The sequence below is a fragment of the Numenius arquata genome, chromosome W (genome assembly GCF_964106895.1).
Source record: "Numenius arquata chromosome W, bNumArq3.hap1.1, whole genome shotgun sequence".
Classification (NCBI taxonomy): Eukaryota; Metazoa; Chordata; class Aves; order Charadriiformes; family Scolopacidae; genus Numenius; species Numenius arquata.
Window position 1 is genome coordinate 1124002 of NC_133615.1, and position 24735 is coordinate 1148736.

The 24735-nt window shown below is 50.2% G+C and overlaps 1 protein-coding gene across 2 annotated transcripts in view; it reads left to right on the forward strand.

The window, feature by feature from the left end:
- The window catches only part of LOC141476556 (transcription factor 4-like), a 226530-nt gene that overhangs the window by 197435 nt on the left and 4360 nt on the right, over positions 1 to 24735 (forward strand). The window contains exons 12-16 of one of the 2 annotated variants that reach the window (XM_074165245.1): positions 3842 to 3909; positions 5235 to 5313; positions 7833 to 7909; positions 10163 to 10366; positions 22925 to 23060. In XM_074165245.1, the coding sequence (XP_074021346.1) occupies positions 3842 to 3909; positions 5235 to 5313; positions 7833 to 7909; positions 10163 to 10366; positions 22925 to 23060 (564 nt within the window). The remainder of the gene's footprint in view (positions 1 to 3841; positions 3910 to 5234; positions 5314 to 7832; positions 7910 to 10162; positions 10367 to 22924; positions 23061 to 24735) is intronic. The other variant, XM_074165246.1, reaches the window with a different exon arrangement.

The following is a 24735-nucleotide window of genomic DNA, read 5'->3' on the forward strand; positions in this document are numbered from 1 at the left end:
CTTGTAAAATATCACGGCAAGGGAGATGAAAATAATCTGTTCAGCATTTCTTCTATTACTGTTTTTTTCCTTGAATTCTCCTGTTGCATCTTGGTTGTTTGCAGGTCCCACCAACGCTCCATTGTTGTCCTTATTTCTCATGGGCTTGAAAGAGCTTTTACTATTTACTTTGAAGCCATTAAAAATCGTTCTTTCAAAGTATTTTTTTTTGGTCTTAGATGTAAATTGTGTTAAATCTTTGCCTAAGATGCTCCATCTTGCTCAGTCCGTACACATCTTACGGTTTTCTTCCAAAAGCTGGAGGGAAGTGGAGGAGCCCTTGCTGGATGTTTCATTGAAGCTGGTGGTGAAGGGATGGACCAACAACTATGCAATATTAATAGATATAAAATATAGGTATAGAATCACAGAATCTTCATGGTTGGAAGGGACCTTTGAGATCATCGAGTCCAACCATAAATGGAATATATGGAATATTACGCTTATTATATGTGGAATGTAATGCTTATATTCCATAGCCCTTCCCTGTGTGAAGCAGCATTGTATGTTACCTTTCTCTACAGGGATCCCTGGATTATCTTTTCCTGTTTGAGATCTGGCTCTTATTTCTGTAGTGCCCAGTCCCAGGATGACGGTAGTTTTGTCCCATTGCTCCCCAAATCTTTGGGCTCTTGCAGCAGACCCTCCTTGCTGTGTTTCTTCCTAAGACTCTCTTTTGCTCTTCTTCCTCCAAATATAAGGTTTTCTTAGTCACCCACAGATTTCAGTCATGTCCCTTACCTTACTGAAATGACAGCTAAATGTGTAAAATGGTTAATGAGGTAAGAAAGAAAAACGTATGTTTAAAAAGTTAGCTGTATTTAAGCAATCCCAGCTATTTTTGTGACATGAACACTTTCAGAAGATCTCTTTCTACTTATGTTTATTTGCTCTTCCAGGCAGAAGGTGCCGTAGGTACCTTCCTTTGCCCGTTTTCTCCTCTGTCCCGGAGAACCCAAACCCCAGGAGCGCTGGGAAGGAGCCTCAGCCCAAAGCTCCTGTCTATCCGCTCCTCCCTCCTCCGGCTTTCCCTGGGGATTTCCAGCCGGCAGCTCAGAGCCATCCCGGGATGGGCTTCAGTAGCCACCAATGAATGTTCTTGTCCATGAGTTTGTCCAGTTCTTTCTAAATCTATTTACGTGTTTGGTCTTTGTGTACCTTAAAGCAACAAGTTTCCCCATCTGACTGGGCACTACTGAAAAAAAAACCCTTTTTGGTTTGTTTTAATGGGTGGGTTTCAGTTTTGGTATGAAGAGAGCAACGAATAATGATGCCAAGTTTGCCTCCCCCATGTCACAAACTTCTGTTTCATTCGAGCATGCCTTTCCCAGTGAAACTCCCTTTTCTCTAGCAAAAGGGGACTTTGCAGGCTGCTGCCCATCCTTGAGGCTCTCCCTGTATGTTTTCCAGGCCAACCGCATTAATTTTTCTTCAAAGTCTCCCAGGGAAAGTTTAATATTCAGTCTATCTGAAGAATTCCTTTGTTCTTGGCGGTAACTATTGGAAGCCGTGGCCCAGCTCAGCGCGTTCAGGTTTCTAAGAGCACGTGGAGCCAGGACTGCGGTCCCTGCCTTTGCTTCTCCCGCAGGACCGGTATAGCTCATCTCATTAGGAGAAACCAGCCTTCAGACAGACAAATGTAGGACTTAATTTTAGGATAATGCAGTTAGAGCCACTTAGAAAAAGGAAAAAACAATGCATGATTTACATTTCGATTCACAGTTCACTTTAGAGCGAAGTAACTGAATTTCTGGACATCTGCCTGGTATTATTTAAGTCGCAAACCTTTAGGTTGTGATTTAGAACATTAAATTACCCTGATAAAGTTGTATCTCTAGCTGACACCGCCTGTTCTATCTGTCTTCACGTTTCTTTATATATCTTTCTTTATGCATCTTGATGCCTGATTCCAAACTGAGCTGAGATGACAAATGAGCTGCCATGGGCAGATGAGCACATTTTCAAGGATGCAATAATAAAAGTTTAACTAGGAAAAGGGGGGAAAAAAGGTGTAAGCAAAGAGGTACATGCAAACTGGTATCTACCAGCGCCTGGGACACGTGCAGTCCTTGAGGCCTTTGCAGAGGAATCTCCTGTAGGAGAAAGGCTCAACAGTATCTCAGGTTAAGTGTAAAGATGCTGCATTTGTTAAATTTGATAACGCGCATGTTGTACGTGAGAAATAGAAGGGAATTTGCTGTTCTGTGCCATTCCTTAAGTTTTCCTGACTAGACCCTGCTGAAGCTGTTCCTAGAAATTTCAGGCTTGGGCAGGATGGGTATAATACAATACATATATTTTTATAGAGAGAGATATATAAATATATCAATAACTGATACCTCTGGCAGCAGAGATACGGTATCTGCTAAGCAGGGCAGGCTGGGATGGAAGGGGCAAGGGATGGAGACTAGGAAAAGCTAACTGGATGAGATAGATGCTTCCAAGGTGGGAGGACTGGAGGAGGAGGAGCAGAAGGGTTGCTCTGAAGGGGATGGCAGGACATCCCTCAGACCACAGATTTCCCGGCTGGTCCTGTGGAGCCGCAACATCCGCAGGCAGATGGGCTCATCTGCTTTGGGTGCTGGTCCAGGTGCATTCAGTGATCAGTGACTGTGGTTACACCAATGACAACATGGAAGAACTGTAAAACGGGTCCAATTCTGCTCCTTCCCATGCCCTGAATATTTAATTGTGTAACACTGGGGTGAAACTTGGAGCAGGCTTTTTAATATGACTTTTTAATAACCAAAAAAGGGGTCGTGCATGTACTTTGTGAGCAGTTCAGTCCCCGAGTCATTTTTCCACGTGATGCCCCCAGCTCAGGGCAGGGTTGGGTGTGCTCCTGGAGTCCTCTGGGTGTGAGGTCCCGTGGCCTCATGGTGCAGAGCCCGGTGAGGGGCTTGGGAGGAAGATGGGGGGCCCTTCAAAACCCCCTGTGTACAGGGTCCTCTCTGGCCTCAGCCCTCACGTTCCAAACATTAATCCAGTCTTTGGGGGATGGCTACTGATGGCTGGTTTCTCCTTTTCTGGCCACCTCACATGGGGTGGGACAAAAGCAGAAGGTCCTCACGGGCCGCAGTCAGGCAAAGCAGCACTTTTAGTGCATAAATGGGCATATAGATGCTCAAACTGGTGGGATGTTTCACCCTAGTTTTTCTTTCCTTCAATTTTTCCTCTAATGGAGAAGTTTCAGTCCTGCCACCTGAGTGTGGGGCCCTGTTACGCCATGACTTTCCTTGCCCTAAATTTCATCTATAGAAGGTGCGATCCCATGGCCTGAGAGACGGTGAAAAACCATTTCATTAAAAGCTCAGGAAATGTTCAGAGGGAACACTTTGGAGAAGTCCACGTGGGATTTAATAACGTCGTTAAAACACGCATTGAAGAGTATACAAAGGAGCGGGGTCACAGAGTGAACGAGGAGGAAACAAAAACCCTTCCCCAGCCCCAGGCTCCGGCTCGCGCGGGTTTGCCTTGCTGTGCGCTTGCCTGTTTTCCGTATCTTCGAGCATCTTCTGCTATTAAAAGCCTTTCGCTTAGAAAAAGTAAAGCCATATGGCCAAGTACTATCAAATACACAATGTATTTTTTCATAAAAACAGCATGTCAAGTTTATATTTTATCTGCAAGAATGGAGCGTGAATGTGTTTGATATCTACCTTAGTAAACAAATTAATGGTAATTAAAGATTAATTTTAAGTAATTAGCATTAAAATGCAATTAAATTATGAGTAAGTGGACCAGGAATAGAAGTCTGTGATGTCTGACTGTCTGTTTTTACATGGAGTCTTTTGTTTTTCAGCAAACAGAGGAAGCGGGGCAGCAGGCAGCTCGCAGACTGGTGATGCGCTGGGGAAAGCACTTGCCTCTGTAAGGAAATATTTACTTTGGAATACACGTTTACCGGTTTGAAAGGGTGAGCTTTAATGAGAATGGGAGACGCCTGGAGTTTGCGAAGACGAACCAGCAAACGGGAGAGATCTGGTCTCAGAGGTCGCCCGCGGGGAGTTACTGCCAACTGAAATACTGAACAATCCGTGCAAAATGGTGTGGCGAAAGCTTTAGACTTAATTTTATGGCAGAATAGCAACGGGAAGAGGGGGAGCCTTGACCTGGTGGCCTTGACTGGGCGCCGAGGGGCTGTGTCTGTCTTAGTCTCTCCCACACTGCATTTGCGAGGGCGAGGGAGGGCTGAGCAGAACCCAGCGGCGGGGTGACTTCTGCGCTACCCAGCCATCCGCAAACGGGGTTCCTCTTGAATTTGCCTTTAGATTTTCTAGTTTCCACGGCAAGTTTCCACCTCTTCAGTTCCCGTGGTTGCTGTTAAGGTCAGCGGTTGCCACCTCTTACCCGGGTAGCTGGGGTAGGGCAGTTTCCCAGCTCAGAGCGGGAGGAAACCCTGCCGTGCCCCAGCCACCGCCGCGGTACCAGTTGGCACGGGCTGACTTTTAATAAGGACCACTATAGTTATTTTCTGGGCAGAGTGGGTTCCATTGAGTTCTCATGAGAGTTAATTTTGGTTTTTTTTGCATATTCTTCCATGCTTCATTGAAAAAAAAACAAAACAAAACCAAAAAAAAAAGACCAAAAGTCAGACTCTAGTTTGCCTGAAATACCTGATACAGTACAGAATCCACTTTGAAGTGGTGCCCTGACAAATGGCACGGGTGGCGAGCGGGGACGCCGCCGGGCGGTGGCACCCTCGCCTGGGCACGGGGCACGCGGGGGCTTTCTGGCCGGAGCAGCGGGCGAGTAGTCGGAGTTCGCTGCTGCGGATCTACCCGCTGTGCCAGGGTTTCACGTGCTCCGCTCCCTTTGCTTTATTTCGGCCGTTAAGGGATTTCAGCATAACCCAAAAAAAAGCAATTTTCAGGCGTGCTTTAAGGCCGTGTTCAATGACACTCGTTTGTAAAGTTGTCTATGCAATGAAAATGTGTATATCTACCGTAGCAGATCCGTGTGACAATCAGAAACCATTGCTTAATTGGCTAGTGTCTGTTCCCTTCAAAAGGGGTCTGTTGTCTAGCTTCCTGCATCTAATACAGTTTTGTCTTTATAAAAATATTACTATTTGAATAAGAGGCTTTTTAACCTGTCCTGCTTTCATTTAAATGAACTGAATGCATAAGAATTCCATATTTCTTTCTGCATCAGTTTGTGATGGCTTTAGATTAATTCTGTATCATCTTTTAAAGATCTATTCTCCAGATCACACCAACAACAGCTTTTCATCAAATCCTTCAACTCCTGTTGGTTCTCCCCCTTCTCTCTCAGGTATTGTTGTTACAATTCTATTTTACTGAACGTTTCAACCTATTTTTGGTAGGAGGTGCCTAAATGAGCTCCTGCGGTACCGGGTGCGAGCTGCGCGTCCAGCGGACACCGTGTTGCCGTCCAGCACGTACTGGTGGTCCCACTGGGACCAGTAGAGAGGTGTCCTCCTCCAGGCTGCAGAGAGAAGGGCGTTGCAGCTCTCAGGTGGATGCGTTTCCAGAAAAAGCAGTGATTTTTAACGCAACTTCTGCGGTGCCCACGGGGTCTTGCGGCGGGTGATTTCTGCCCTCTGCAGAGCCTGTCCCAACGCCGTGGCCGTGTCCCCATGCGGGGACACCTGAGCCCTCGCGGCAGCCTCGCTCCAGGGTGGCCATGACAGGTCCATCTCCTTGGACGTTCCCCAAATCCCCTCCCGGGGCTGAAGCAAAAGCCTGTTTGGTCCATAAAGTGTTGTCTCTGGACAAACTGAGCCCCTGTGAAACTAGTAGGTCCATTTTAAACTTTGTTTACAGTAACCACAAATTGTAACTAGACCCACTTTACTAATAAAAGCCTAAACTGCAAAGACCCAGGGGCCCAAGGTAGTTCTCATGAGCATCAGGTGTTTTAAATGTTTACCCGAATATAATCCAGATTTCTTAAACCTTGAGATGTTCCAACTAGAGCATTAGACATCTCCCATGCAGCATCTGCTAATGCCTTGGAGAAGGCCTCTTGGCTTCCCATCCCCTCTAGGAGATGAGGTCTAAATCACCAGTAACCAAAGACCTTGGTCTTCTCTTCTTTGGGCATGAGCCCTGGATCCCGTTAACCTCAGCGGGGATCCTGAAAGGCAACCGAGGAGTTTCCATGGGGCAGAGCTGATAAGGTGGGATCCATCCCTCGTTCTCCATGAGTAGCAGGACAGAGGTGGAGGGAGCTCCTGGGCTCCTGGCAGCCCAGCCCCAGAGACACCCAGCAGCAGCTCTAGGCTGCTGAGACCCCTTTGGAAGGAGGGCTGGGGAGAAGCTGGTGGTAGCAGGCAGCAGGACAAGGTCCAGGAGGTCACCACGTCCATCTCCATCACACTCACCTGCTGTGAAGGAGCACGTAACATCGGGGTGACATCTAGTCAACAAATGTCCCCACAAAGCCACCCCTAGCAGGGGACTGGGGACAGACCAGGCCTGTCATAGCTTGGGGAGGTCCTCACACCTCAGAAGAGAACTTTCTGACCTTATTTTGCCTGGTTTCAGCCCAAGAGGTAGCACCCCCGGCACTGGGGCTGCCTTTCTCCCAGCGAGGGGAAAATCCCCTGCTAATCTGGGCTCTACTGGGTAAACAGGGAGTACCCAGTGTCAAAATAAATAAAAATAAGGAGCATAAGTGCATTTAAATAAGAGCTGAAAGCGTTTAGCATGCAAAACGCTTTGCCTCAAGGATATCGAGGGCTAGGTAAAAATTATATCGAAAGTAAAGATTGCTGCTCGTTGCTGCAGCAAAACCTCAACTAAAAGCTCCACGGGGACCAGAAAAGGCAAGATTTAAGTTTTAATTAGAGCTGACATAATTTTGACTTTTATGAGGAAAAAAAAAAAAAATCTTAACTGGGCGAGCCTAAAAAAAATTGCCATGAGTTTCCCCCTGGCCTGTCTCAGCCCAAGCAAATGCCACTCAATGGAGCCAGTGAGATTAAAATCCTAATGCTTCCAGCTCAAATTCTTAACCCCATTTTATGAAATCATTCTGAAGATCAGTCGTTCAAAAGAACGTTATAAATTGTCTAAGCCTTGTGCTATATATATATATATATAAAAGCTGTTGGGAAAATACTTGAAAAAAACCCCTTCTTTTCCCCGTGTTTGCCTCTTTCACAAGGGCAAATTTTTCCCTTAGAAAACGCTGCTGGAAACCAGGAGCCCGTTTTTTCCCGCAGCAGCAGGAACAGATTTAGAGCCGCGGCTACAAAGCAGAAGGTTTTTTGGTCAGACCTTTGGTGGTTTTACCGGGCCAAACCAAATAATCTGCCCAAAGAGAACGCAAACCTTATCAGCCCTATGCGTGAGACGTTGTGTGCGGTGCTTTTACTGACTTTTTTTTTTTTAAAAAAAAAAAAAAAAAAACAAACCAGACCCATTTTGTACAATCTCTGGTGGGCTGATGCCACCGGCGGCACCGCGCGTGTCTGGAGGGAAAGGGGCTGGTGTGTGCCGGGCCCCGGCCGCCCCGCAGCGCTGCTGCTCCTTCCACCACCGCCCAGGCGTCCCCTTCTCCCGCAGCCCAAGGAATGAATGCAGCCCTCTGTGCCCAGGAGCAGCCTGGGGGAACTTTGTGGCCTGCATCTACGTGCTTTCGCTACAAAATACCTTCTTTTTTCCTTTTTCTTTTTTTTTCACCCGTGTGTATTTTGGAAGTTCTCCATATGTCTGCTCTATAGTCTATCTGGAATACGGCATTTACATGTCTACAAAACTGTCCAAAAAGTTTGAAAGACATTTTTGTTTGCATAGTTCTAATGGTAATTCCAATTTTACTATTAGCAGGCACAGCTGTTTGGTCTAGAAATGGAGGTCAAGCGTCATCATCTCCCAATTATGAAGGTCCCTTACACTCTTTGGTATGTTTTGATTAGTGACCTCCTCTGCCTCAGTATTTTACTTGCTGTTCTTTCCATTTCTCATCCATTCTTCTCACACAGGTTTTCATTTCGTTAGTGACCGCTATGCCCTCGGACTTGAGTTTGCCACCTCTAAATTCCTATCCTGGGTGCCCCGTGCTGTAGATATGTGATGCGGTTGGAAATGGTCTCCTGGTTGGCAGGGAATGCGGTGTCGGAATCTACTGACGAGGGGGAGCCGGGACCACAAAAAGAGGGGAGAATGAGCAGACGGGTGGAATGGATGGAGAAGAAAACCGGAGGAGAAAGGCATGGTGGCCATCATGCAGGATGGTGTGTCCACCAGCCCCGTGGAACGAGGGAGGGAGCACGGCCCATGGGGCAGCAACGGTCAGGAGTCCTCTCCCCTGGGAAAAGCCAGTGGGATGAGCTCGCCAGGCCGAGCTGGTCCTAAACACTTGCGTTAAAGGGATGTCAGTAGGATTTGTTACCTTTCCCAATGGAAAGATGAAGTAAGAGTTGGAGCTGGCCAAGGGCACGATGGGACAGAGGAGTGTAGAGAGTCCAATGTCCTCTGTCTCGCTCTTCTCGGCGGGTTGTTGGTCTCAGCTGGAAGTTGAAGGGGTCTCACTGATCGGTGCAAAACGCCTGGCGTATTGTTGGGTGGAAAATAAATAGGGCTAGAACTTCAAAGCTTCCTTGAAAAAGAAGCAATGGGATAATTCCCGAGGGCACAGCGTTCAGCCCCCCTCGTTGTCCCATTGGCTTCGTCAGAGGTGTGCCAGGGTCAGGAGGTAGCACGGAGTGCTTTATGCCCCGCCACCCCGATACAGAAACCCCTCTCGTGATTGACTGCGGTATTTTCCAGGCTGTCTGTCTTCTGGAGGCTTTTGAGTGAGTTTGGTTTGTGGAGAGCGGCAGGGTGGTGAAGAGATTTGCCGGAGACATCCTTAAGCTGTGCCTAATTATTTTTGCAGCTGAGGTTCCCCCGTGCCCGGGGGCTGTCCCGCTGAGCTTCCCCCTTCCCTGTTTTATTAAAGAGCAAGGACTTCAGGTGGGCTGGGGATGGCCAAGGCCAGCCCTGGGGCCTGGGGGAGGCAGAGCAGGGGCTGCAGGGGGGGGTTCGGTGGCCAGTGGCTCCCGCAGTGGGGTGTCCCCAGAGCATGGCACACAGGCACGGGTCCTTCCTTTTGTGGAGCAGCCTGTGGCACAAGCAGGCTGAAGCCTCCAGGTTGTTATTCCCTTCAGCCCATGGCTTCTCCTCCTTCCTCCTCCTCGTCCCGCCATCAGCGTGTCTCGTGGGGGCCGGGAGGGGGCTGGCTCAGCAGGAGCACAGTATTGGTGGGCAGTAGCTCGGGGAAGCAGCGGTCAGGTTTCCCGGAGGTTCTCCCCAGGGCTTGGAGGGGGTGGGCTGGTGTTTAGGATGGTGGGAGAAGTGGGAGACAAGGGCCCGTCCCTCCTGGATGCGTGGGGCCATCGGGACCCCCATGGCATTGCAGCAGGGGGGCTCGGAGCAGCCCTGCACCCCCCGGCACCGGCTGCTCATTGCTGCCACGTTGCTCACCGGCCATAAGTTAGGGAAGAGTCTTCCAGTTAGGGAATAGTGCTTATTGCTGCTTTTACCGGTGATTAAAAGTGATTTCGGGATGCATACCTGTAGGGACCCCCCCCCTGCCCCGAGCAGCGAGGGACCGCAGGAGCTGGTGGTTCCTCTTTTTCTCTTTGTGTGCGATCCTGGGATTAGATGGGGGGAGGAAAATCCCAGTCAGAGATTGATTACAATTAGAGGTATATTTGTTTCTTTACTTCTACTTCTTTTTTTTTATTTTAATTTTTTTTATTATTTTATTTTTTTTTTTTAAGTATCACTAAAACTTTTCAAAGACATAGAGGGCAACATATGTACTGTAATGATTATGTTCATGAGGAATCATTGAACCTGTTTTGCCCATGAAAATCAAAGCTGTACTCGTGTTAACCATGCTCTCTCCTTCCCCGCAACGCTACTCTATAAAACATTGTCCTAGGGAAACCAAAACCGCTCCTTTCCAAAAAGAAAAAAGAGAAAAACCAAAAAAAAAAAAGCCAAAACCAATAAAAAATACACCAAGGGGTTGAGAAGGAAGGACTGGCTGTCAGTGACCGTGCCCCCGCGCGCCCCATGCCCACCGGCGGCAGCGCCCCGTGCCCGGCGCTGGGCGTCCCTGCCTCCCTGCTGATGCTCTTCCCGCTTTGTCTCTCCCACGCCAACAGCAAAGCCGGATCGAGGACCGCCTGGAGAGGCTGGATGACGCCATCCACGTCCTGCGCAACCACGCGGTGGGGCCGGCCACCGCCATGCCGGGGGGCCACGCCGACATGCACGGCTTGATAGGGCCGTCGCACAACGGAGCCATGGCCGGGCTGGGCTCCGGCTACGGCACCGGCCTCCTCTCCGCCAACCGGCACTCGCTCATGGTAAGCCACGGGATGCGCCGGCGGGGGCGGAAAATAGCTGGGGAGGGGGGTGGATGGATGGGTGTGAGGGTCTGCAAGGGTTTACTGCCTGTCGGGGATGTGATGGACGTGTGCGTTTTCATGGAGGGAGCGATGCTGCCTTGCCTTGGGGCAGGGTGTAGCTGTGGGGTGTTGTACTGCAGGTGTGTGTAGGTGTGTTTCACTCCCACGGCAGTGCGTGCGCCTGTTTCTGTCCCCGCCTGTCCCCTCGGCCCGGCTGGCGTTGCGCTTGTCACCGGTACCGAGCTCTCGGCTCCGCGTCCGCCCTTGTTAGCCGTCATGGGTGGTGTAGCCTGGGTTGGCTGAGGGCACCGAGAAGTCACTGGCAGCCACCGCGGTGATGTATGGGGAGCAGCAGCCCCGTGGCAGCGGGGAGGAGTGTGGGGTGAGAGCATCCCTTCTTCTCATAGCCACGTGCACAGAAGACACCTTCCAGTCCCTAAAGGGGCTCCAGGAAAGCTGGGGAGGGACTTTTTACAAGGGCATGTAGTGACGGGATGAGGGGTGATGGTTTGACACTGAAAGAGGGGAGATTGAGATGAGATCTGGGGAAGAACTTCTTTGCTGTGAGGGTGGTGAGACCCTGGCCCAGGTTGCCCAGAGAAGCTGTGGCTGCCCCATCCCTGGAGGGGTTCAAGGCCAGGTTGGAGGGGGCTTGGAGCAACCTGGTCTGGTGGGAGGTGTCCCTGCAGGGATGTTGGAACTAGATGATCTTCAAGGTCCCTTCCAACCCTAATCGTTCTGTGACTCTGTGTGTGTATCCACGGCACAGGGCATAAGATGGTGTGAAATCTTCAGGGCTTCATTTGTTCTTTGGTTTCCAGGCCAAGCAAACATGAAGTCACTGCCCCTACCCAGGTCCTGAAATGCTTTTCCTTTTTTTTCTCTTTCAAAAAGATTTTGGTAGCGTTGCGTTTCCTCGGGACCCTTGGGAAGCAGGATGTCACAAACAGGTCTGTCATTTGCCTCGCACGCACCACGCAGGTCTCCAGGACAGGCATCTCGCGCTTTGCAAAGGAAATATTTTGCAGTTGCTTTCTCCCTCGCAAAGGAAAAGCACATCGCTTCAACCTTTTTTAATATGTCAGGAAAATAGTAAGGAAAGCCATCTACAGTCCACGGAAATCTTGAAGCCCCTCGGCAGAAGTTGATGAAGAAATAGGGGTCCTGGGAAACAGGGATTCTGGGTTAGGAAGCGGTGAAGTTGCTGGACTAGAGCAGTGCAATCTTCAACGGGATTAAAAGGCGTTGGGCTCTATACGTCCAAATTTCGTGCCAGAAATAGAGCTGCATACTCACACGTGGAACAGAGGGAGGGAACGTGGAGTTATCTCGCAGTGTTTTCCGACGGTTCGAGCTATTTAGCTTAATTAAGACGAGGGGAAAGTATGTGGGAAGAGCAAGGGACCTGACAGATCCGTGGCCAGTCGGCTGCTGGGCGGCGCTGGGGAGGACTAGGCTTGATCCCCGGCTCATCCCACACTCCGAGGGCAAGGCAGGGCAGATTAGGAGAAAGAATTTCAATTAACCATATACATATAGGGAGGAGAGCATATGCCTCTGCTTGAGCCGCGTGGAAATTTCTCCTCGGCCTGCGAGAACCCCTAAAAACAAGACCCAAACCCCTTTGAATTGAGAAGGGACGTGAGAAAGGACACCAGAACTGGTGGGGTGGCTATATATACCTTGAGTATGTATTTAAATACATATACACGTGTCTATAGCTTCCCTGGAGCTGCGTCCTGTTTGGGTTTTCCTCCCTCGAAACCGTGTAGTGGAATTAGGAGGAGTTCGGGGACACACAGCGGGAATGATTGCAAGCAGGGATGGATTTTCCTGTGAAGGGAGGCTGAACAGATTGTGGTGATTTTGTTTAGAAAGGGGATGAATAAGCGGAGACATAATAGAGGTAACGTGGAATAATGGCCGGCATAGAGAAGGTAAATCTCGCTCTCTATTCATCCTGCCTTATAATTAAAGAACAAGGGGACATTCAGTGAACCTGACAAAAAGAAATACTTTTTATTCCTGGCACAATGACCTGTGAAATCCATTGCTCCAAGATGTAATCAAGGCCAAATGTTCAGAAGCATTCCAAATAGGATTAGACATCATATGGAAAATGCAAACATTTAGAGTTTGATTTGACGGGATTCAGACAGGATTCCTCCTTTTTTTTTTTTTTGGTTTTTTTTTTTTTGGTTTTTTGCAAGGGAAGAGAAGAAAAAAAGAAAGAAAGAAAAACTTTGATGCCTGAGCGTGAGGCAACTGCAAGGGGAAGGAAGGAGCTTCTTCTGGTGGCCAATTATTTGATAATTACCGCGTCCCCCGCGCGGGGGATGCTCGGCTCTGTCGTGACAGTGGGTTAGGTGATTATAAAATAATGAGGCTGCGGCGGTGCCCAGAGCGGGGCTTTATCCGGTGGGGCCGTTCCCGGGGGCTCGTGGCCATCTCCATCCCGCTCTCCATCCCACCGCAGCCATCGACACGCTCCAGCTCCGGCCGAGAGGGGTTTATGTCTAAGCTCAAGCCAAAGCTCTCCCATCTCACACGGGAATTATAATATCCCAGGTATTTTAAAATATCTCCGGCAAGAAAAAGTTGGGGTTTTAGGTCTCACTCAGCTCCCCTTGGCCAAACAGTTCTCCCTCAAACTTGTCCGCGTACAATGCCCTAAACTAAATATTTCCCCATAGTTTCTCCTGCTTTGGGTTACTAAAGCGTAACATCATTTGTTGAAATTAAGCACCCGAGAAAGGCAAATAAGGGAGAATGTTCTTTATTTTTGTAATTAGGGCGGCTTTGTGAGGGGCGCTGCTCCTCGTTAAATTAAATGTTGCTAAAAGTGACTGTGTCGCAGGGAAAATATCATTAAAAGCCACATCTGAGCCTGCGCCGTTCACCGAAACGTGAAGTGTTAACTGAAAACGGTCTGGCGAAAGGCTCCGAGAGGTAAAAAAGATGCTTTTTCAGCAGCTCGGTTAAATCCATCTCCTCTCCCCTTCCCCAATAAAATTAGCATGAACCAGACATTGTTTTGCTCTCTGTGGCAGTTGCTGAGAATTCACAAAAGGAAATTCTAGATTGTAATTTAGCTTGGCCTCAGGTAATATGTTAAATACACTTGGGATACATATAATCTAAGATTTTAGTTTGTACAAAGCTTTTTTTTTTTTTTTCCTCCAGTGTTTAAACAATACTGCTTTTAATGAAGAAATCTGGCTTTATTAAAAGCCAGATCTGTGACTTACAACTCTTTCTGCGTATCTGCTCTCAATCAAGAGAAAAGAGTTTAATTTTTGTAGCTTTGTTCGCTTTGCATATGTTAAACCGATGCAACATGCACCCAGGGCATCACTTCAGAGACAGTTTGTTCCATAAATATGTGCTCCTCGCTTAAATACCAGATGTAGGTGAAGTTAGATTGGAAACAACAACACAAACCCAGCAACAATGAGAAATGGAAGTGCCGGTGTCGCCCATCTAAAAAATATGTATTTTTAGGGATGTGTAGGCACTTGTTTTTTTCAGGAGAAACGCCTAGTGATGGGCTCTGAGGGGTTTTGGTTGGACTTGGCTAAATTAAATGTCCGGTGAGAGCAAGGGGACGGAGCGGGAGAGTCGGGATGCTCTGGGAGATGGGGACATTTCTCTGAGAGCCCTGCCTTCCCCGGCAGCATTACTCACTGTCTGAAACCGTAACTGGGGTGAAGGAGCCGGGCCCGGCAATTTCTTTTTTGGAAAACTGGTATGAATTTTGAAGGCAAAACAGAAGAACAAAGGAAATAGTTTTTGAGTGGAGTCAGTCTGAAGTTAGCCTTTGACCATTTGATACATTCCACGCTGAAAAGGAAGTTGAAGGGGGAAAAAATTTAAAAAAAAAAAAAAAAAAAAAATCAAGGAGGATACTGGTAATGTTTTCCACATTTGAATTTTAATACATGAAACAGGCTATAAAAGGCTGGCCAGCTGCAGTAAATAAAGTAGCAGTGGGAGGTATGGACCGGAAACGTGTAGGGAGCGATGGTGGAAGCGGCTGTGCCCACCGTGCACCTCCGTGCACTGCTCGTGATCCCTGCCTGCTCCCTGCCTGCCATCCCTGCCTACTGCCTGCCCAATCCCTGCCTGCCATCCCTGCCTGCAATCCATGCCCGATCCCTGCCTGTGCTCCCTGCCTGCTCCTTGCCTGCAATCACCGCCCACTCCCTGCCTGCTCTCCCTGCCCACTCCCTGCCTGCTCTCCCTGCCTGCTCTCCCTGCCCTCTCTCCCTGCCCACTCCCTGCCCTCTCTCCCTGCCCACTCCCTGCCTGCTCTCCCTGCCTGCTCTCCCTGCCCTCTCTCCCTGCCCTCTCTCCCTGCCCACTCCCTGCCTGCTCTCCCTGCCTGCTCTCCCTGCCCGCTCTCCCTGCCCACTCCCTGCCTGCTCTCCCTGCCTGCTCTCCCTGCCCACTCCCTGCCCGCTCTCCCTGCCCTCTCTCCCTGCCCAATCCCTGCCTGCTCTCCCTGCTGACTCCCTGCCTTCTCCCTGCCCACTCTGTGCCTGCTCTCCCTGCCTGCTCCCTGCCTGCTCTCCCTGCCCTCTCTTCCTGCCTTCTCCCTCCCTCTCCCTGCCACTCTCCCTGCCTGTTTCCTGCCTGCTCCCTACCCACTCTCCCTGCCCACTTGCTGCCTGCTCTCCCTGCCTGTTCCCTTGCCTGCTTCCTGTCCACTCCCTGCCCGCTTTCCCTGCCCACTTGCTGCCTGCTCTCTCTGCCCACTGCCCACTCTCCCTGCCTGCTCTCTGCCTGTTCTGCCTGCCAGCTCCCTGCCTGCTCTCCCTGCCTGCTCCCTGCCTGCTCCTGCCCACTCTTCCTGCCAGCTCCCTACCCGCTTTCCCTGCCTGCACTCCCTGCCTGCACTCCCTGCAGATGCTCCTCTCCTCCCCAGACAGGGATAAGGCAGGGATGTTCGGCTGCTGCTGGGCTGGGAACGCAGCGCTGGGGTTCACTGGGACCAGGCCAGCTTTACAGCTGGGGTCTGTTCCCCGTGCGAACACTCTGCTGGAGCAGGAGGTCTTAAAAAGGATTTCTTATTTCTACTTTCCCTCGCTTTTTTTTTTTTTTTTTTTATTAGTAGCCCGGCAAGGAGATCGTTTCAGCATTTCCTAATTTTTAGCAGGCCCCTGGAATTTGCTGATGTCCCTGTTCCTAATTTCCCCTGCGCCCTGAGCAAAGCAGCGCACATTAACTCACGCCATTTACCAAACCCAGAGCGTTTCGTACCAGTTCAGCGGCAAACTGGTTTTAGTGGTGAGAGCCGGGGAGCTGCCCGCTCCTTTGCACCCGCTGACGTGCCGCAGCCGGAGACAGGCAGCAGAAAAGTCTCAAATTAGGGATATTTCGTAAATCACAGGCTGCTCACGACGTTTCTGTCGCTGCAAGGGACTTCAGGGCCGAAGCTTGAAACGTCGCATGTCAAGATCAAAACTCAGAGTTTGGCTTGATTTCATCTGCCCATCTCTGAGGGGCATGAGCTAAGTGTATATTTTCAGCTTGAGCTGTGAATTTCCTGGCTTTCCGCAGTTCCTGCAATTCCAGAGGTTATGCGGATCGCGGGGATTTCATCGTAACGTTTCAAACGGAGCGGTAGAACACAACAAAATGCTAACTTTTGCACAGGAATCTTAGAAGACACACGTTTCTTCTGTAGCGGTGCAGGAGGATATTGATTAAAATCATTATAAGCCAGAAAGTGGGACCCATTATTTTTAAGACGGCGCTTAGAAGCCCCTCGGCAGCTTCTCACCAGGGCCCACAGGAAGAGAGCGTGTTCGTGTGTATTTTTATTTTTTTTTATTTTTTTTTTTCACATCCACATTAAATTAACTTATGGAATTTTCCACCCCTAGGAATTAAAGTAGCAGCTCATGAAGTAATTCAGTTATGTCATCCGTACATAAACAAAGAGAGTCAAGCCACTTGGCATTGTTTAAAAGGCAAAAGTTGGATTTCTGCCGTTTTGTCTCACTGTCTTTCTCTCTTCCTAATTTCTAGCACAGTTGTAGCTGCTGCATCTGGGGTCTGTTTCGCCTGATTGTGTTTTTGAGTTAGCAGGTATAATATAAATTAAAAAAAAAAAAAAAAAACAAAAACCAAAAAACTGGACAGAATGACCTTACTGGAATGAAATCTGACATAACAGGCAGCAGTGTGGGGTTTTTGTATAGCCCCATTTTCTGCCTAATTGGTTGACATTCCTCATGCCGCGCAATTACAGCCTTTATCATATTTTTAAATTATTTTGGAGCTATAAACTTCACTTTGACCGGGAGAGAAACCACTGCCCGGTATTTAAACGACACCTTTTTCTGGAAAGCGTTGTCCTCGCACAATGGCTCCATTCATTTCTAACCGGCTAATTAGGCGGGTGGTTAAAACCCCCATCTCGTTTGGGTTCCCGGGTTTGATTTTGGCGCTCCCGGGCGGCTGTGGACCGTGTCCCGGGAGCCGCTTGGTGCAGGGTGGGAGGTTTGGAGGTGGGGGCGATGCAGGGAGGAAGGCGGCAGCGAGGATGCTCGGCCAGGTGATGCTCGGGATGGAACCCCCGTCACCCAGAGCTGGGGACCGACATAAAGCATCCCGGTGTGGTTCCCTCCCCTCCCTCCCCGGCCCTTCGGTGAAGAAGAGTTAATATTCTTAATCCTGTACTTTAGGACCGTTTATATCTGCGGATTTAGCCAATACTTAAATGAATAATCATCTCTGTTGGAAAGAAATGGCAGAGGATTATTTCGGTGACTTCCCTCTGATGACCATAGCAAACCCGCTTCTCTCCAGAAGAGGTGGCAACCAGTTGGTTTCCCTTAAAATCCTTCTATTGTCGCCCACGGGGGGCGGACATGGTGGTCTCTGCTCCCCAGGGAAGGGTGAGGATGAAGGAGGGTGATGGGGATCGGAGAGGGAGAGAAAGGGGCCGGCACCGGGTTCTTCCCACCCCCCGGGTGCCCGAGCAGACCCCCTCCTCGCCAGCCTCACGGGGAGACGTGGCACTTGCGCCTATTTTCCTTCTTCCCCTTCCTTTGAACGGCAAAGTCCGGCTTTGCCACTTCCAGCTCCCTTTAAATGGCTTTTGCATACAACTGGCTCGCAAACGGCCCTTTCGTAAGATATTTGGCGAGCTGCTGAGTACTCAGCACTGCTTTTTTTTTCCTGTAGAAAAAAAATGTGAACTTCGCTTTTTTCCTGATTTAATGCCACTCTTAATGTTTTTTTTTTCTTTTTTCTTTTTTTTTCTTTTTTTTTTTTTTTTATTAAATCCTTTCTTTTGCTTTTGATCTTATTTATAGCTGAGCCACCGGTCATATGGAAACTATTATTGTATAGCATGGAGATGAAAGACTTCGGTGCAGTTAAATAAGAGTGAATAATTTGGACCAATAATACACACATACAGTGAGAGAGCATTTGTGTCAGGGTGCCCTGTGCTGTTCCCTTTTTAATATAGCGGGAGAGGTTTATAAGGGCTTTGCACAAATCTGCTTTCTGTCAGACTTATAAATTTTGACAATATTGAACACATGTTAACATGCAGCACCTTACAACTTCCCTGCCGCGTGTTTTTATTTATCTAATTGGATAACACGAGGTCATCATTTTTAAAGGGACAAAGCGTGGGGCTCGTTGGCGTTTGTTCGTGGTATTGGCAAGTCGGGAAGAATCTCTTCCCAACGGTGATCCGGGCTGGAGGTGGTAGTTTTGCCTTTGTATTTAGAAAATTTAACTGTGCGAGCGAAGGGCGCCTCTCGGCACGGGAGGGGTTAACGGTAAGGAAAAGGGTGCGAGGCTCAGAATTTCATGGGAAACCTCATTCCCCGTGTTTTACAGCTTGTCTCTGCTCCTCGCCAGTGCCCCGCGGTGAGCAATAAAAAGGGACGTTGGTAGCACCGTTTCTCACCGGGGCTCAGGATTCACGCCTGGGTCGGGGAGGGGGTCTCCATCCTCATACACCTGACACAGAGAGAGGGAGAATCCCGGGAAATTCCAAACGAAACACAGCGCTTCGGGACTGTCAGGTGCCGTTGGGATTTCATGGGGAGGGGACAATTCAGAGGCACCAGAAGAGGTTTCCCTGTCAGCAGGGGGTCTCATCACCACGCAGGCGTGATTTTTCTTTACATTTACTGAAAACCAAGCATCTTCCTGCTCTGTCTGTAGTGGCGGGTGGCCCCACACGCAGGTGGGTGATGTGGGGTGGGTAGATGGAGCCCTGGCCCCCCATTCCTTCTGCATACTGTTCCTCCTGGACCCCCATTCCTCCTGGATCCCATTCATCCAGGACCCTATTCCTCTTGGACCCCCATTCCTCCTGGATCCCATTCATCCAGCACATCTTTTCTTCCTGGATCCCCATTCCTCCTGGACCTTCATTCCTCCTGGACGCCCGTTCCCCCTGGACCTCCTTTCCTCCTAGACCCCCATTCTTCCTGCAGCCCCATTCCTCTTGGAGCCCTGTTTCTCCTGATGCCCCATTCCTCCTGGACCTCTGTTCCTCCTAGACCCCCATTCTTCCTGCATCCCTGTTCCTTCTGGAGCCCTGTTTCTCCTGACCCCCGGTTCCTCCTGGCCCTCCATTCTTCCTGGAACCCTGCTCCTCCTTGACCCCCATTCTTCCTGGATCCCATTCCTCCTGGATCCCCGGTTCCTCCTGGCCCCATGGCAGCAGCTGGGAAGGCACATTTGGAGATGAGGTTTTCACTTCTTGGGGGGCTGAGGTACACATCTTCAAGAGAGAGCTGGGGAAGCTCTCCCCACAGAGGCAAGTCCTGGATTGCTCTGTATGAAGGGGAGGTGTGAGCCTGTCCCTGTCCTCCCGCTGTCCCGTGTCCCCATGCAGTACATCCTGACAGTGATGCATCTTAGACAGCAAAACAGTTATTTTTTAAAAAACAAGGAAAAATGCATTTTGCGGAACTAAGGTGAAACTGTCAGCTCTTCTCCAGCATCTCTGTCCTGAAATGCTGAGTATTCAAGAATTAATTTCCACCTATGTATTTTAAAGCAGCTTCCCATTCATGATGGATGTACAGATAGCGCAGATAACCTGGAATACACAGACTAGCATAGCCGGAAAAACCTGACGGTTGTGCCGAGTACCTGTTACCATATAAAAAAGGAAAATGCAAAGGTGAGAGAAGACAAGGTCTGGCCTTCTTCCAGCTACTGAAGTTTTTAAAATGCTATAAAAGACTAATGCAAGTGTGAATTCAAGCATATTCTGTCCAGATTTTCATGCCGTGTCCATCAGCCTAGTACGTACGTGGTCGCACAGAGCCGTTTCGATCCTTACTCTGATTTCGATCGGCCTTTTCTACACCAGTATTTATCTCCCAGAAGCCTTTTTAACCTTAATACCCAAAAAAAAACCCACCGGTCTGGGGCTTCTCGTGGTTTTTCCCTTTGCTGAACTGTCTCAAGCGGAGTGTGGTTCACACCTGAGCGTGCGCGGGGATGCTCGGGTACCCGGGCGTGATGGGGATTGCGAGGGGGAAGCGGAGGCAGAGATTCGCACACCCAACAGCAGAACCTGCCCCTTCCTCCCATCCTCATTTTAGGATTTCTTCTTTGTTGGGAGTTTTTCTTCCGCTCCAGTCCGCCGAGTGCTGCAGTTAGGGGGCTGTTTAAAGAGATGGAAATAAATAAAATATTAATAGAACTTCAAAGTGAGTTGGATTCTCCAAAGATAAGTATTATTTATAATCTACACTCCCGGGCCGGGGGGAACGATTCGTATCTCGGCTCCACCTCGGGGGCAGAGCTGTTGTTTGTGTAACAGCCAAACCGGCGGCACTGCTGGCTGGGGGTGGGGGGAAAGGCAGAAAACACAGCGTCCCCCCTGTCCCGGGGGTGCCGGGAGCTGCCCCCACCCCGAGTCAAAGCAGCTGGTGGTGTTTAAAGGAGAAAAGTAAATGGCCAACCTATTTTCGGGACATCTGAGGCCCGTTCCCTGTAAAAGTGGGCGTTTGGGTACCCGGGTGGGACAGAGCATCCCACGGACAGGGGAGACGTGGTGGCCTGGTGACAACCAGCCCCTGTAGCCCTCTGCTTGTGGGGCTGCTTGGTGTGGGTCGGTTTTGATCTTTTATGGTAGACACCTGTGTGTGCACCTGCACACACACACACACACAAAGGTGTTTGTAGCCCGGTAGAGTTGGAGCTGAGTCTTTCTGTGGATAACGAAGTGATGGGGTTGCCCGAATCTTCTTGCAAACGATTGAAGGTGGAGAAATAAATTATCCAGGAAAACACACTATGGAAGGGCTGTTGCAAGGTGTTGGTGTGTGTAGCGTGGAGGTGCAAAGCGTCGGTGTTTCGGAGCAGCCCCCTCTCTGTGGCACGGGGAGGATCGGGGCTGAGCCTGAGCTCCATCCCGTCTCGGGATGCCGCCTTCCCGCCTGGAGAGAGGGGAAAAGGGACTTGGAGACGAGCACAGTGGATAAGAAATGGGTTTTCTTCTGTGTAGGGGTGGCCGTGGGCTGGGCTTGCTCTCTAAGCAAGCCTGGAGTTTGCCAGTTGGCAGGAGAAATGCTGCAAATCTCAACAAGGGAGATCGATCACACAGTGGGTTGTGAAAGAGAAGAAAAGAACTGATAGATTTTATAGATTCATCAAATGGTTTGGGTTGGAAGGGACATTAAAGATGATCTCGTTCCAACCTCCTGCCCTGGGCAGGGACACCTCCCATCAGACCAGGTTGTCCCTCTTCAAGCCGGACCACCCAACTGGAGGCATCTCCTTCAGCCCCATAATGGAGGTGGTCCAGGGGAGGAGGTGGGCTGCTCCAGGGTCTTGGTCTCACTGTCTCTGGGTCGGTCTGTCTGTCTGTCTGCACAGGTCATGGACAGAGCCCGGGGGGGCTGGCAGGAAGAGGGAGGGACGCAGAGTGAGCTGTGGCCTCTGTCACAGCTCCTTTACGGCTTCCAGCCGCTCTCAGAAGCTCTGCTCCAAGGGGGGCGGTGGTTTGCCCACCAGAAGTGGCGTCGTATGTTTCTTTGTCTTCATCAACCTCAAAACTAAGTGCTTTTCATCTTTTGTAGAAAAATGTAGATCAGAGGCAACTGTGGAAGTGGATGAAAGAGGAAGGGGTGAAACCCCTGCTCGTGATGGGGCCAGCTTTAGCGTCAGGTCCAGCTCCCATGCTTGGTTGGGTTGACCAAGGTCATGTCCAGCTGAGGGGGTGTCGCTGGGCTTGAACGACAGCCTGTTTCTTTCATAAGTGTGGGGAAAAAGTACTTTTTCTCCTCAGAAGGATGTCATGGGGATTTTACTGCGTTCTCTCCATTGAGGTTTCAGGAAGCAGGACTCGGAGCCGAGCTCCAAGTGCCCCGTAACAACTCAGTCTCTCCTAAAGCCGAATAATGCTGGGTTTGGTCTTTTCTTAGTATCTCATGTTTTAAAAATTACAACGTCTCAACAAGGAGAGAGGTTTTGTCTCTGCTATTTTGCACTTGCTTTCGGTTATTTGCATTTCGTCTAGTAGTAAAAGATTTTTCTCAAGTTCCCCTTGGCAGGATTCCCTTTTATCTTTCTTACTGCGGTCTCGCCGTGCTGTTAACAATTATCCTATATTATCTTGTAAGTCTGATTAGAAACATCCCTCCATCTTTTTTTTATCTGCCCCAGTACTTCACTTTTGGAGAATAAAGAGCAATTTGCGGTTCCCTGCCGGGCTTAGCGCCCCTTTTCCCTCGAGCGTGAGGGGACGCGGGCACCCGAGGCGGTGGAGCGGAGAGTTTTCCGGGCTGTCTGTCTGTCCCTACAGCCGTCTGTCCGTCCCTCTCCGCCTGGGAGCTGCCAGCGTTCTAATGGCATTACTGGAGTGTTTAATAAAACCTTTATTGGTGTATTACCCGCCGTCACGGCCTTGGCAGGGATGGGGCCCCGTCGGGTTTGGGACTGGGTGGTTAATGAAATACAACGAGCGCTAATTTGGACGGGGCTTCTCGTTTTTGGAAAGGCAGGTGACACGTTATTGCGTTTGGAGGGAAGGGGGGCGGGGGGGAAACGGGGGCCGCGCCGCTCGCTGTCAGAGGCTTTGCTGGCATTACGGGGGGGGGGGGGGGGAAATGGCAGGGCTGCGAATCTGATCCCCCGAAATGGAAGTGGGATGCCAAATTGAAATTCCTGCTGGATTTCCGATGGCGGTGGGGGAATTGCGAAGCCCACAATTAAACATATGGGCATTAAGATAATTGTCAGATCTGTTGGCGGACATGATGGAAGACAGATGGGGAGGACTCGGCGCGCTCGGCTGCGGCACCCCGGGAGGCGATTTGACGTTTTTACCTGCCGGAGCTCTGCTCGGCCGCGTTTTGTCACCGGGCGTTTCTGTGCGGTGAGGATGGACGGGCTGTCTGCGCCCTCTAGTGAAACACAGCCCGGTGCCAGGGCTCACCGTGTCCCCCACATCCCTCTCCCGGCTGGCCCCTCTCTCCGGCAGCGCAGGCTCTCACCGTCTCCTCTCTCCTCTCCTCTCCCCGGCAGGTCGGAGCGCACCGGGAGGACGGGGTCAGCCTCCGCGGTGGCCACTCGCTCGTGCCAAACCAGGTCCCGGTCCCCCAACTGCCCGTCCAGTCTGCCACATCCCCGGATTTGAACCCGCCCCAGGACCCGTACAGGGGTAAGTATCATCCCGGGACACAGCATCCCGGGACGAGGGAGGAGGTGTCCATGCTTCTGGTCCCAGGGATGCTTTGTGAGAGGGTGGAGCCATAGGACGAGGGGGAAGGGTTTGACACTGAAAGAGGGGAGATTGAGATGAGATGTGGGGAAGAACTTCTTTGCTGTGAAGGTGGTGAGACCCTGGCCCAGGTTGCCCAGAGAAGCTGTGGCTGCCCCATCCCTGGAGGGGTTCAAGGCCACGTTGGATGGGGCTTTGAGCAACCTGGTCTGGTGGGAGGCGTCCCTGCCCAGGGCAGGGGGATGGAAATGGATGGTCTTTAAGGTCACTTCCAACCCAAAGCATTCTGTGATTCCGTGACTGTAACGCAACAGGGCAGAGCCTGTTTGCTAATTCAGCTCTGCTCCCCCAAACACTCCAGTTATTACACTGAGAATCGTGCAAGCAACCTACCTCTGGACACTGAGCTTTGATACCAGGACCTCTTTAAACAGAAAAATTAAGAGTGTAGAAAACACTGACACACGTCAAAAAGCTGTTTAAGAGTTTAAGGAAAAAAAGTGTAAGGAGGCTGAGGGGAGACCGAAGTGAGGGTCGGTCTCTTCTCCCAAGCAATAGGCGATAGCACAAGAGGAAACAGCGTCAAGTTGCGCCAGGGGAGGTTTAGGATGGATATTGGGAAAAATTTCTTCACCAAAAAGGTTGTCAAGCACTGGAAGAGGCTGCCCAGGGCAGTGGTGGAGTCACCATCCCTGGAGGGATTGAAAAGCTGGGCAGACGTGGTGCTGAGGGGCATGGGCTAGTGGTGGGTTTGTCAGTGTTGGGTTGATGGTTGGACTTGATGACCTGAAAGGTCCCTTCCAACCTGGACAATTCTGTGATTCTGTAAGAAGTGTAAGAAAACACTGCAGGACACACGTCGGAAAGCTGTGAGTTTAAGGCGAGACCCAGACCCACAGATTTTCCAGCACCTTTAGAGTTCTGCCTGTGGGCAGAGGGTGCCTCTCCTTGGCTCCCAGGATGTGCTGCACCATCCGAAGCCTGGCAGATGCCTCTGCAGGGTTGTTGCCAAGCAGGCCTGGAGGTGGCCGAACCCAGAGGACATTGGGGTTTGTCATTATGCCTAGAGGCAGCCAGTCTTCCCGTTAAAGCGTGGAAGAAAGAGCCTAAAATATTATGAAGCTGCTCATTCGTTGCAGCTGAGGTATTCTGATTATTTTGAGAATGGCGTATTAAAGATGATTTTTTTTTTAAGGTGAAGGGAAAGTTATGTCGGGATTGAAGAACAGGAGTAGCAGATAGGTGTCCTGTGCCCTCTCCACGGCTACCTAAAGCTGTAAATGCCAGCCTGGACAAGGTCACGAGGTCCAGAACTGCTTCAGATGTAGCTGATGTTTTGTAGACACTGAACCCTCATCTGTCCCTAAAGGCAGAGGAGCAGAGCTGGACCTCAAAGCCCCATCTGAAACCCCCTTTTCACAGAATCACAGAATGATATGGAGTTGGAAGGGACCTCTGGAGATCATCTAGTCCAACTCCCTGCCAGAGCAGGTCCACCCAGAGCAGGTTGCCCAGGAACGTGTCCAGGCGGGGTTTGAATGTCTCCAGAGAAGGAGACTCCACCACCTCTCTGGGCAGCCTCTTCCAGGGCTCTGCCACCCTCACAGGAAAGAAG